At 46.9% G+C, this 13,531-nt stretch overlaps 1 protein-coding gene across 1 annotated transcript in view; it reads right to left on the bottom strand.

Annotated features, from left to right (window-relative positions):
* Positions 1-7,773: 7,773 nt before the first annotated feature.
* IGDCC4 (immunoglobulin superfamily DCC subclass member 4) overlaps positions 7,774-13,531 on the bottom strand; it is an 84,341-nt gene continuing 78,583 nt past the window's right edge. Inside the window, exons 19-20 of the mRNA XM_062501523.1 lie at positions 9,890-10,054; positions 7,774-8,310 (exon numbers count right to left, since the gene is read on the bottom strand). Coding sequence (XP_062357507.1) covers positions 7,774-8,310; positions 9,890-10,054 — 702 coding nt within the window. The remainder of the gene's footprint in view (positions 8,311-9,889; positions 10,055-13,531) is intronic.

The following is a 13,531-nucleotide window of genomic DNA, read 5'->3' on the forward strand; positions in this document are numbered from 1 at the left end:
GGCATCCCGGGCGGGCGGGCTCGCCTCCCTGCGCCCCACGGGGAGGGAGCAGCCCGCCGGCAGAGAGCGAGGGAGGGGAGAAGGGAGGGCAGCCAGGCGAGAACCACCCCCAGCTGCGGGGCGGGAGGGAAAGTGGGGGGGGGGGGGGGAGGGGGGGGAATGGAAAGGGGATAAAAAAGGGGAAAAGCGGCTCTCAGCGGTGCTGCCCTCGGCGCGAACACGCCGCCGCGCCGGGCGGGCGGGGGGCGGCGCTGAGGGAGCGGGGCCGCCGGCGGGCGGGGGGCGGGCGGCAGCGCCTTGCGCCATCTTGCGCATTCGCGGGGCGCCGGCAGCGCCGGCCGGGCTGAGGGCGGCTCCGTGAGGGGCGACTCCGCGCCCGGGACCCTCGGGGGTCTGCCTTCACCGAAGCCCCCTCACGGCGCTCCCGTCTCAAAACCCACTCACGGGTCGAGCCTCACAGATTTCCCCTCATGTGTCGCGTTCACCAGAGCCCCGTTCGCGTTTCTCCCCTCACAGGAGCCCTCTCTTCAGAACACCCTCGCGGGTCTCCCCTCGCTGGTGCCACCTCACGGGTCTCCCGTCGCTGGGGCAGCCCCACAAGTCGCTGCTTCAGGAGTCTCCGGTCACAGGTCTCCCCTCACGGGATCCCTGCTACCGGAGCCCCCTCACAGATCTCCCCTCACCACTTTCACTGCCCGGGGCTCCCTTTACGGAGCTCCGGGGATTACCGGGATACATCAGGGCGCTTCCCCTCACCTGTCTCAACCTCGCGGGAACGCAGAAGATCTTGGCGTGTCCACCTCTGTGCTCCTGATTTTAATGCTACCCTAAGTGACTTACCCGAGTCACTAATGCAGGTATTGGACCAGCCCGCTCACCCTCAAAGAGGCCCCCAGTGAGGAAGGACCCAGTAAGGGATGAGTCTGCTCCTAAATCCTGCTGCAGTAGGATAAATTGTCTGCCCTCCTGGCATGAAGTAAGGATAACACGTCCTTACATAGCTCTCAGCCCCTCTGCCCACACAGTATTTTGTGCCTTCCATCTACCCTGTCCCTTGGCCCATGTTCTCCACAAACATAACTCATCACTGTCAGCAGCAAAAAGCCATCTCTTCAAGGACAGTTCACTGTTCCGTGGTGTTTCCTTGATAAAAAAAAAAAAAAAAGAAATAAAAGTTGATCCTAACAAATATTTTTCTTTGGACTAAAACTGGATTTTGTGGACTGGGTTATTAAACCCTGTAACTATTCCTAGAAATCTGGTGGAAAACCCTTTGTGAAGAGGAGCCATGTGAGGCTCCTCTGGATGGTGCACCCTGAGTGTTGGAGTCGGCTAACGAGGAAAGAAGACGTCACTACATCTGCTCCACATTAAAGCTTCCTTCGTTTAGTGGAGGGTTGAGCTGTACGAGGCTGCTTTGAGCTGGGGAAGAATTTGCTCTGGCTCCACCAGCCTCTCGGTAACATCTGAATTTCTGTGCTGTCCCTGACCTTTTGGCACCAGCCCTGCTCTTGCTCGACTCCCTGGCTCCTGCCATGGGGCCCCATCAGCATTTCTGTAACACTTGAAGCCATCATGGACTTGTGGCTGCTATCACTGAGGATGGCTTGTGGGAATTAATAATTCCAAGAGAAGCATTTGCTGCCAAGTGTCCTGGCAGGACCCAGGGACTGGGGGAGGTAGGTACATGTTTACGGTATTATCAAATTTATCCCCACATCTTGCAAATGACACTGGTGACAGCACTGGTGGCACATTCAGAAATCATCCACTGCTGCCAAACAATAGAACTTACTTGAAAAACTGTGAGATCTTTTAGGGAATATGCAGGTTTGAGGCTTTTGGAGCCTCCTAAGAGCAGGAATTCAGAGCACTCGTGTTTTTCTACACTCTGTAAGCATGAGGGCTTAGAAAAGTTGCTTTGTAATGGAGGCAGGAATTTGCTTATCACACTGCAAGCAGAAATCAGAGCAACAGGGTTACAAGAGTGATGGTGTCCAGCCCAAACTGAAGCTCCAAACCCTTTTCTGCAGAGCAGTCCATGGGTCCATTCCTCTGTCCCCCTTGCTGCTGAGGGGCACAGGATCTGTCTGTCCGTCTGCCCTCCCTCTCCACAAGGTTATCCTCCAGGAGAGCTGCCCTCCAAGGGCATCACTCACCCCTCACTCCTTGCACAGCAAATCCATCAGCTCCAATCGTGCTCCTGATTTACACCAATTAACTGCAAACTGAGGTCCCCAAGATACCATTAGTAGTTTCAGTGGATGAAGTGGGAGATTAACTTGTCTGAATTCACTCCATTTATTATTCTATGTGTAATTGTGGTTACCCTGCCTGCTAACAGCCTGGGAGCTTTCCCCTTATGTATGTACACGAAAGGTTTTAGCATCGGCTTCATGGTCAGTGAGCAATGGGGAGCAGGAACCAAAATTGTAGCATCCACCTTGAGGCACTGAGCCCAGCACCATGCCAGCAGTGGTGGGACAACTCTGGGACCTGCTACTGGAAGCTGTTTTCCCCAGCAGAAACAGTTTTCTCTGTGTCTGTTGAGAATCTGTGAAACAACCCTGGCCAGCTCAGTGCATCACACATTGAGCCCATTGTCTCGTGTTGTGCTGTGCTCCAGAGGGCTGAGATGGGCTATGCACTGCACTAGCAATTGTAACCTGAATTACCCGAGACCACGAGAAACCCAAGCCCACTGTAGTGGTATTTCCAGCTGCAGACAAAGGTTGGGAAGAGAAAGAAACACATCCAGATGCTTTGCTCTTCACTTCTCTCCTGTAACTGCTGTGTCTGTCCATCTCTGTCATCCGTTCCATCCCACCGTGTCTCCTCTCAGCAGCCTCCAATCAGCATCCCGTGCTGCAAAGTGGGAGCTGGAAGAGTGATTTTCAGTCAACCATCACCCCCTCCAAAGTCCTTCCTTGCTCGTTGGTGGGGTTACCTATCATTAGGAGAAAGACTCATCAGAGTTACACAGTCTGACAGCGTTCCCTTCAACCACCATCAGAGAACAGTGCTAAGTGCAGATTTATTACCTCTGTAGTGCAGATAAAATGAGATTTTATGGCTCTGTAGTTGTGGCAGCATAAAGTAATAATGGAAACTATGTACTGAAGTAGGGAATGCATCCCAGGAAGAAGGGAGATGCATGGGAGGTTAACAGTGTGTCCTTGGGCACTGGAAGGTATCCTCTCACCAATCCCACTGGACACAAGCCACCAAGTGCTCAGCCCAGTATGCAATCCAAGAGAACTCTCACCACTCATCTGCTAGATGCCTCTGCTTATTTTTCCCATTAAAAAATTCCCCAGCAAGATGAAGCATGAAACTGGACAAGTATTTTTTCTTACAGGAATCAGTTCAAAACTGAGAAAGGAGCAAGCATCCAGAAATGCCTTGTGAATCCAAACTCTGCTCACGTCTGAAATTCCAGAAGAATCCTTAAGGTACCAGGTACCCACTCTCATCTCACAATCCCAGCCTTCATGGTGATGAGCTCTGGTACCGAACTGGTGTGACCATGAATCCTTCATTCTGCTCCCACCACTGCTTCTGCCACCGAGGTACAGTCTCACACAGCTGGAACAGACTGAATTGTGAGATAATTTCCACTCTTTTAGAAAACATTTTTTATTAATAACCCATTAGTTAAGGAATATAAGGACAATGTCTTCTTACACTTTAACACTAAAGAGTATTTGTGGAGTAAGAACAGTCTCTGAAGAAAGAAAGTTATAATAAAGTACAGCATGGAACCAAACACAGACACAACCTTCAAACAAGATCAAGTTCTGGTTACACATCTCTATGCACTGTGCAGAAAATTAAATTTAACTTGAAAATACAAGCAAGGGACTACAGTAACAGAAGTGGATGGTAGATTTCTGCTGGCTAAACACTTCTTTTCTAACAAAAATATTGATTAGAAAAGACACAATGATTCCTTCAAACACCTACTACTAATGACATCAAAACCATATACAGTGTTCTAGTAAAATGGTTGTTTTCTTACACAGCAGTATTTCATGGGCTGATTGTTAGCTAGTAATATAAAAAAATTCTCAAACTCTAAATCAGAAGTTATCTCATTTGAACTATTTAAACCAGAACTTTACTGCCTGTTAAGAAATCAAGTCAACAAAAAGCTGATAGAGGTTTTTATCTAAGCTGCATGTTTCATGTAACAAGAAATGAAAAGAAATAAAAAGATGAGAATTGTGACTCTCACAGCAGCATAGGGACTATACAGCTGTGTAGCCAAACAGTGACATTAATACTAGAAAATTATGCCAGTGAGACAAACCTGACATTTTAACAATGTAAAACAATATACACCCGCAAAAAAGTTGAACAGCAATTGAAAGGAAGAAAATAGAGAAAGAAGCCTGATGTGCAGGAACAGATATTAAGCATGATGAGTAATTAAAGATATCAACAGTCTGTGTGCCTGTGAGAAATCTGCAAGAAAGCTACTTATTTCATGATAAAAAAATATATGCACTGGTTGTTTCAGCTTTATACATCAAATGTGTATTATGTGTCTTCTTTGATTAACTTCCAGCTGAGACTGAAAGGTCCCTGCATGTTCAGGGCAGGGGGGCCTGGGGCACAGCTGAACTGGACAAGGACACCCAACACTCTGTGTGGATGTGTGTTTGTCCAGGGACAGCTTTGGGGCTGCTGGTCAGTGGTGAGCTCTTGGCTCCAAGGGAACTGTGTGGCTTTCTGCAACTGAGGTCTGGCCTACCAGCCCATGGCCACCACAGTTCTTGGACAGCCAAACACTGCCAGCTTCATACCCCAGTATAGTTTGGTGAAGTGCAACGAGATCAGAACAAGTCTCAGCATAAGGTGACAAAAGTGTTTTGGGGATGCATAAACCAAATTGTTTGTGGTCTGCTGCATCTCCCCAAAGCTCTCTAAGCCTGTAAATATCACGGTGGTTTGGTGGTCGGCGCAAAGCGATCCAGGAGAATGGTGCCCTACTGTGCCTGCTCGTGTGGGCTGCAGTGACAGGCAGGGACAGCTTTCAGGCAGCTCAGGGCTGTAGGATTGCTGAAGGCTGTACAGGCAAAGCAGGGGGTGCATGTACAGGGAACTGCCCCCAAAACTGTGGCACATTCCTACATCAGTCTCTGTCCCCTTCCATCCCCCTGGATGGAAAGTGGCAGAGGCAATGTGGCAAAGTGGCTTTGTGCAGAGTCTGTTCCATCACTGAGGAAGGGCAAGGATTCTTCATGGAACTACCTGGGACCTGAGGGCCACCTGCACCATGTCCCCCCATTCTCTGCAGTGTGTGCCTGGCCTTGCCCAGCTGGAGGGTTTGTACCTCTGTGACTGCATCCACTCCCAGAGAACTGTGAATTGCCCCTATTGCCTGTAATAACACTTCACTGCCTTATCTGTAACCCTGCTAAGTCATGAGTTTCAAAGTCTGGTGGCAGTGGGTTCTGGAGGTTATTTACACACTTCCTCTGCCCAATTATGTTTCCTTGCTTTTCTAGCTCCTTGCTCCAGTAGCACACACACACAAACGCCTGCCTTTGCCTGCTCACTGGCACTGATTTCCAGTCTCTGTCCCACAGCATTCCAGAGTCATGGCTATTTAGAGCATCGAACAGTATTTCTGAGACTCCTCAAGACATCAAGCAGCAGCTGGAGAAACAGAGTGGTCACAATGACTGGAAATACACCTGTTTACCAGAACAGTGTGTCATACTGGGAGGAGATGCTGCCAGCTGGGGAGAGGTGGAAGCTCCACTATCCTTCCCATCAGGGTATATGGAGGCTTGCAGGTCCTCATCTGCTGAAGAGCTGGAGATAAAAGGGTTGCAGGGTGCTGGTGAAGTAAGGTTCTCCATGCTGCAAGAAGTGGTGCCTCCACCCAGTCGTCACCAGGAAAAACAAAATCTGTAGTCTTTCACATGATCTCAAGTTGGCACACCGTTTCCCCATATAACCTGGGGAGAATTTAGTAAGAAAAGAGGAAGGTGGACACCTTTTCCTTCATTTTTTAAACAAATGGTGAGCTGTCTGAATCCTCCAGGAAGGCAGAACATTTACCAAACACCCATGAACAGAATTACTGATCCTTGTTAACTCCAAGCAGCTGGTCCAATCTTGTAGCATTCACAATCAAACCCTGCAGGCCTGGAGCAGGACAGAGACAGGCTAAAAAAGTAGAGAAAAGCCCACCCCCAGCAGGGCCAGGCTGAGAAACATTTCAGCAGTAAGCAAACAGCATCAGCAGAAAGAGTCACTGGATGATTTTCAAGCCAGACTGACTGGTATGAGACCAAAGATTTCATTTTAATTTTAAAGCTCTGGTGCTGCTCTGCTCTTCAAAAAAAAAATCCACCCAAAAGTACTTTGGCCAGGACTATCAGAAGAGACTGGAAAATGTCACTTGTTCATCCAAGGCTTTCAGCAAGTCCACTGCTTACAGAAGGCTGAGTGCTGCTCTCTGTAAATCAAAACCATCTGAGATGTTTCCACACGGGCACTCAAAAAAAGAGAAAAGAAATATATGCCCCCAGTATCATAGGTTACTTTTGCAATTGCTAGTTCTTCTTTCTATTTGTTAGTATAAGCTTGTTGAGGAAATATGGATCAACATCCTGCCAGCTAAAGCAGTCTCCATTGGCAGCTGCTGCAAAACACAGTCCTACAGAGAGACACAACCCAACTCTGGCTGTTGGGAAGGCGTCAAGAAACAAAGCAAGAGAGACATCAGATCTGCAGCACTACGTGTTAAAGAGAAGTCAACAACCAGTGCAAACATATTCTTTAGAAAAAGGCAGTATAAGAATAAGTTAAAACCTATAATGGACTATAACAAATGAGTAGATCTACTGCTTTTTTTTTTCTCCAACAGACGTGAGGTAGTTGTGTTGTTAGGGAGGAAAAAATAAAGAGAGAGAGAAGTAGTAAAGATGCTACTCTATACCACACACTACTCCACTTTATAAAATTAAATAATATAAAGATGTTCCAAGGAAATAAAAATACATGTTGTACATTAAAAGGACAGATGTGTACCTAAAATATTAGGTACAAGAACCTACATAAAACAAAGCCTAGGCTGGTGAAAAGACCCAGACACTGCAGAAGGTTCTATATAGTACAAGTTGTTAGAGGCACTCGTAGAGTGTGTAATAAAAGGCCACTACATCAGCCTGCTAGTAGTAGTTACTGCAGTAGCGCACACAGAGAGCCTGGTAATCCTTCTAACCACGGGAGGGCAGAAAAGGCTGGTGCTTACAGCTCACTGCCTTTGTTTCCAGGGCTTCCACCCCCTCCTGGGACTGCTGCGCCAGAATTCATCCCAACGCTGCCAGGCAGTCAGTAGTGCCCGGGCACTCCCCGGGGAAGAGGCAGTTGAGAAGGATCCCTTGGTGCACTCTGCCACTTCCCAGCATGAAAGGACGTCTTGCCAGTCGCCTCGAGGGCTGTGGTGAAGTGCCAGCCCCAGCTCAGTGCAGAAAGCTCTGCCCCATCATGGTTCTGTGTCAGACTTTGGCAGACAGCACAGTCCTGTTCCCACCAACACCCAGTTCCTCATCGGCTTCAGCGGGAGGAAGAGGGACCCTTACCAACCCACCTGGCTTCCCGAAGGCCTCTGGAGAGCTGACAGGTCCAAGCCCTGCTCTGGTGAGATGCTGCACCTGCCCAGCTTCTGCTGGGTTCAGCCAGCCAAGGGCAGGCAGCACCTCACAGGGACAGGTTCTCCTCGTGCTTCAGCTCTGCTGTGATCAGAATCACACCAGTTCATTCCTTGTGGTTGCGAACATGTGCCATGTTCTCAGATGCTGAGGATGGACTGGTTAAACTAGAGTTACTACAGAGCAGGGCCTCCTCAGGTGCCATGGAAAGCAACTGGCACTTGACTGACTGCACATCACCCCTGTCTTCCTGGATGGAGTCTGAATCTCCACTCTCCACCGAATCCACACTTTCTCCATGCCTGTGGAAACCATTGGTGAGCCCACGGATGCGAACAGCCTCTGGTTTGTCAGTCTTTGTGTCGGTACAGAGCATCTCAACCTGGGCCTGAGCCTCCAAATTGTCCGTGCAGTCCACCAGCACATGGCCAGTGTCCTGCTGGGAACTGGGAGAGATGGGAAGAGCCAGCTCTGCCAAAGGGAGCTCTTCAGGCACCTGGTCCTCCATTTCTGTCTCTTCACTCTCCAGGGTGTGCAGCTGGGAGTCATAGTCTCTGTCAGAGGCTGAAAAATCAGAATGGACGATGACCTCTGCTTCTACTTGGTGGAGGCTGGCTGGCAGGTGGCTTTTCTTTGCTTCATTCTGTTATTAAAAAGGGGAGAAATTAAAAAAAAAAGGTAAATTAAGTGAAATTCAAATAATTGAGACTGTGAAGCACTAAAATATATTTATTTTTAATCCCACTGAGTGCAATGGGATGTCCATATGCCTCTAGTAAGCATTAACTTGATATGTTTCTCAGGGCTTAGGTCTTAAGAAGCAACTCAAATCATCTCAGGATCATTATTTCTATTTTATGTTTGAGAAAGCAAGTCCCAAGGGAGCGAAGTGACTTGCTCACAGTTTCTTGGCAGGTTGAAGCAACCATTCCTCCAAGCCTCTGTCAAAGACCACAATTTTCAAATCCCACCAGTCTGTTTCCATATTAAGGGCCAGCTTTTTACAGGCTGAGTGGGCAGCACAGTAGGAAACTGGCTTCTGAGATGGATAAAGGGGCTCCCTTCACTTTCTTCATTTCATTTTGGCTACATATCACAAAGTGTGTGTTTGTTAAAGCCCTGGTCACAGCCTGCAAAAGTCTGTGTAAATTCAAGCAGTTTAGTTCAGAAAGAAAACAGTAAGTTCTGCTCTGCAGTGCTTAAGTGGAGTTCAGGCTACAGATCTCCACAAATCTGGCTGACACACAGGTCAATTTGTGAGATTATCACTCAATAATTTACCAGACAAATTATTGTAGAAGCTCACAAAGAGCTCTCTAGGCAATCAGTGCTCAGATTCTGGGCTGAGTATGATGTAGCAGCAAGAAGACAATTCCAAGTATGGAAGTGATATCCCACGTGTAATTTGTGCTTTCTGTTGAAGCCAACTTTGAGCATCATTTCCATATTTTAACACCTTTCTCTTTTGTTGACAAACTCTGATGGGTAAGCTGTGCTGTAAATGCTGCCCTGTAATTGGGCTGTAAAACAGTGTCTTAATTCTATCCACGACGTTAATTACATCCTGTGTATAATTGATTTTCACACCACTGTCTAGGAAGGAAACATAGGTAGGTTATTTAGAAGTATTTGATGGGGGGTGGGGGTGAATGAACTTTTTCAAAGAATTACCAAAGAAATCTTCTGGTACCGAGTCAACCTGAGCAGGTGTCAGCTAGCTTTGCTAAGACAGTGACACAGATGTATACTCTCCCAACCATAGGAGTGCATATTTATTCCAGTAATGCAGTATCAGAAATAGGATTTCCTCCCAGAACACAAGTGCAGTGAAAATTGCTCTGCCCTATCTGGAGAAGGGAGTTTAAATCAGCCCTTGATCTCTGACTCCTTTTACAGCCAAAAATGCAATCCCTCTGTCAGGCAAGCATGCTGTAGATCATAATGACTGTGCTGAGCACTGCAGCTTCTAACTCACTCAGGCTGATTGCTGCACAGTCACAGCAAAGACTCCAAGCAGATTCCTGGTGCCTGGTACCAGGTCCTTAGGAACCAGAACTGCCACAACCCTGCTAACAACAGAGCTTCTGACCCCACCTGGCCATCACCAGAGGAACAAAAAGACCCACAAAAAGGGGCTGCAAAAAGGAGAAAGGGAGATGGAGAACATAAATGAAAAACCCATGTGAGAATACAGAAGTCAACAAAGCACCAAAGACACCCACCATCACAGCATCATAAACCAGGGCTTGTAGGAGAAGCTTCTGCCCCGCGCTGGAGGGGAGCTTCAGTGACCCATTGACAGCAGAGAGAGGCTCTTTGGTGATGGTGTCCCCATATCTGGTGATGCTGTTTGTCCAGGCCTGGTTGGCTGATTTATTCCATGAAGACTGCAGGAGAAAAGTGACAGGAAAAAAGATGCAGTTATCACAGACATGGATTCTTATCCTCATACACCTGAAATGGGAAGCAGCTTGAAAAAGGAAAGTGCAAGTTGGGAAAAATACCATAAACGTGGAGGACTCTTCTGATAGCATCAAAATAAAAATGCTCTGCAATGGACTCACAGTCCCTGCCTTAGAACTGGTTTTATTGCTGTTAAGGTGGGCTGATACAGAGCACAGGGATAAAAGTCGGTTCACAACTGGTTGCATAAGGGGCTTTCCACTGATTCTCAAATTGTGGGGCCAGTGGGTAAATCACAGCACAGACATCATTCAGAGGTCCACTGGAATCAACTCCCTGCAAAGCTGCAACAGCCCAGAGCAGAACAAGCCTACTGAAAAATAGCACAGAGCTGGGAAGGGACAGGGAAATCTGGAGCTGAGTGACCACAGTCTTTGCTTTGGCACAAGTGATGCTCCACAGCACAGAGGAGCCTCACCAATGGGCAGTGCCCTGTGTGCCCCAGTAAGAGCTGGACATTCTGTTAAACCACTCGCTCTGCAGCACAGACAGGAGTTCCTGCTCCAAGCCAGGACTTGGGAAAACATTCTGCCATTTCTCATCAACACAAAGGCACAAAATTGGGGGCCTTAATTATTTTATTTTTTTTTTTTTACGACAGACCACCAAGCAATTCTTTGCTCAGCTTTAAATCCCCTGGGCAACCAGTGTTACCTTGTTTGTAGATCTAATTAAATTATATGGGCTGAACGCAATTTGTTCTGGGTTCTTTCAGCTTCCCCTTGCAATAAACTGGTGAATGCACACCTCTGTGTATGGGAAATGTGTGTCTTTAAGAGCTGAAGTTATTTAACAGCTCAGACTATTAGTTCACAGGCAGAAAAGTATTTTCTTTCCAGGTTTTGATTTTATTGGGCTGTACTGCTTGTACCTGAGCTGAGCACTGTTAGTACTCACATACTTGTACATGTACACACACAGCTCAGATTTAAGGACCACTATCTCTGGCCCATTATCTCTGGCCTTGTTCTACAGGTGCTACAGTTTGTGTGGGTACAAGAGAGGCTGATACAGAGAAGAAGAGGAGAAAATCCTGACCTGACGACAGAGAGTACACACATGCACACAGAATACTGGTGGTGTGAGCATGATGGGTGTGTAGGGTGAAGATACCCTGCACATCTATTCAAACCCACTGACCCTCTATTGCTCACTGCCAGCAATAGAGCCCAGGTTCCTGCTCTGCATATGTGGCTGCTCCTTAGGCCAAATCTATTCCATCAACCCCTAACGTAGCGTGAGCCCAGCTGAGACAGCGAGGAGATTTCTGACATCAGCCCGACCTTGGGTGAGTCATTTGACCTCCCTGTGCCTCGGTCCATCTGGCTGAAAATTAGGTAGAAATACACGACCAGATGTTGTATGTGAGCCAGGCATTCCTAAGTCAGCTATTTAGCAAGAAGCAAATGCTACCTCGTGCTGCCAGGGCTGGCAGAAGGACACTGAAGCATTCGTGTACGTGCTGAAGGGTGGCTGGAGCTGCTCTCAAGCCTGCTCTCAAGTCCGCTCTCACTCAGGCACCCAAATGGCTCAACACCTTGTGGGAGGCAGAGCCATGTTACATCCCAGCATCACCCCCGAGTCAGAAGAGCTTTGCTGCTGCCTCAGGAGCAAATTTTTAGCAAAAAAAAAAAAGATGATATGATATGATATGATATGATATGATATGATATGATATGATATGCCAGCATCCTGAAGAACAGTGATGTCTAAAAGCTCAGCACTGTGGCTATCAAACATTCGCTAATTTAGATGTGGATGCTTGAGGCAGTGTCTTTTCCATTTCTCTCTCTGCAATCCTCAACAATATATTCTGAGCCAAAAGCCTTACCTAATTGTTCTGTTTCTAAGTGGACAATCATTAAACTACACTTAATAGCGAGAAATCAACCAAGCGATCACAGAGCGCTCACAATAAGGAATATCTCCACATGCAAGTGCTCAAGGAACATGTTCAATTTGCTTTTGCTGCCATCTGAAAGGCTTTTTGCAGCTACATCCCTGACTGATGGCTTCTGTGCCTCTTCCAAGGAACATACGTTACTGAGCAAATAGTGCCTGGAAATTTCAGCACTGAACCTACACAAATCTGCACACATGCACCAAATGTGTGTCCTGTTAGAGATGCCTGCATGCATATTTGCCATCAGAAAGATCTGAGCATCATACGCAGACACACACACAGAGCAAACTCAAAAACCTTCTTGCAGGCATCTTGTGAATACCAAAAAAAGTGGAAAGAAACAGGCAGCTCTACTGCAATCCCCCATGGACCATCTGTTAGCGGAAATGTCAATCTGCCATGTTTACATAGGTTTTGATGACTCTGGGAACAGCCTGTTCAGCTCTGGCTGAAATTGGCTGCAACGAAGAACAAACTTGTTTTGTACCAGTTTGCAACTTTCAACAAACAGAAAAAACCATCAGCCACACAACATGGCCTGTGTCCCACATGTTGTTCGAGCACATTATGTTTGAGACGGGGGAAAAAAAAAGCAAAAGACAAATCCCTCTTGGGGTTTAGTCTCCAAGGCTGGGCAATAGCAATTAACTCTAGGGCTGTTTTCATCACAGACCTGAAGAAATCTTGCATGCCTGAAAGTTTCACTGCTTCTTTCAGCAGCATTTTTTTGTGTAACAAATGATACTGTTCCTTTTTACTCAAGGGGAGCTAGTGGGTGGCTGAAGGAAGGAAATATTCTTTTGGTTTTTACAACACACTAATGAAGGCAAGGAGCAAGGAGTGTCAGTCTAATACTAATATAAAGAGGGAAAAATCTCTTTGTCAGTTCACTGCAAACACAAGAATGAAAACTAATAAAAACATCTTCCAATAAAAGACATTTCCATTACAGCTAAATCCTTATCAAAGCAAACAAGCCTTTTCATTTTAGCCTTTTTATAGAAACTCCAACTGGTAAAAATGTGCCTAGATCATGTTACCTTCTCAGTGACAAGTCATGATTTCATACAAATATATGAGCTGAGAATGAACACATAGCAGAAGTTCAACTTGAAACCTTCCCTGTTTTTAAGGATGGTTATTTAAAGTAGCTTGAAGTCTTGTACAAAATGAGGCTGGGGATGTTTTAGATGTGCCCAGCTTTTGAGAGTAGTGCAGTAGAGAGAAAGGATTCATTGGTGAACAGCAGTGGGTGGGAATGGGAAAGCTCTGTCACGCAACACGCTCTGTCACACAAACACAGCAACATCCCTGCCTGCAGCTGGGATGCAACACAACACAGACCTCTCCCCACAGATAAAGGAGTCTCTGCTCGCTGTCACCAGGAGCACAGCTCTCGTCTGAATCTTCTCAGAAAACATTGGGACTTCTTTTCCATGCAGAAAAATTTCAACACGAAAATGACAAACAACCTGGGTAGATCCAAGTTCCCAGATGT

The sequence above is a fragment of the Cinclus cinclus genome, chromosome 13 (assembly GCF_963662255.1).
Source record: "Cinclus cinclus chromosome 13, bCinCin1.1, whole genome shotgun sequence".
NCBI lineage: Eukaryota > Metazoa > Chordata > Aves > Passeriformes > Cinclidae > Cinclus > Cinclus cinclus.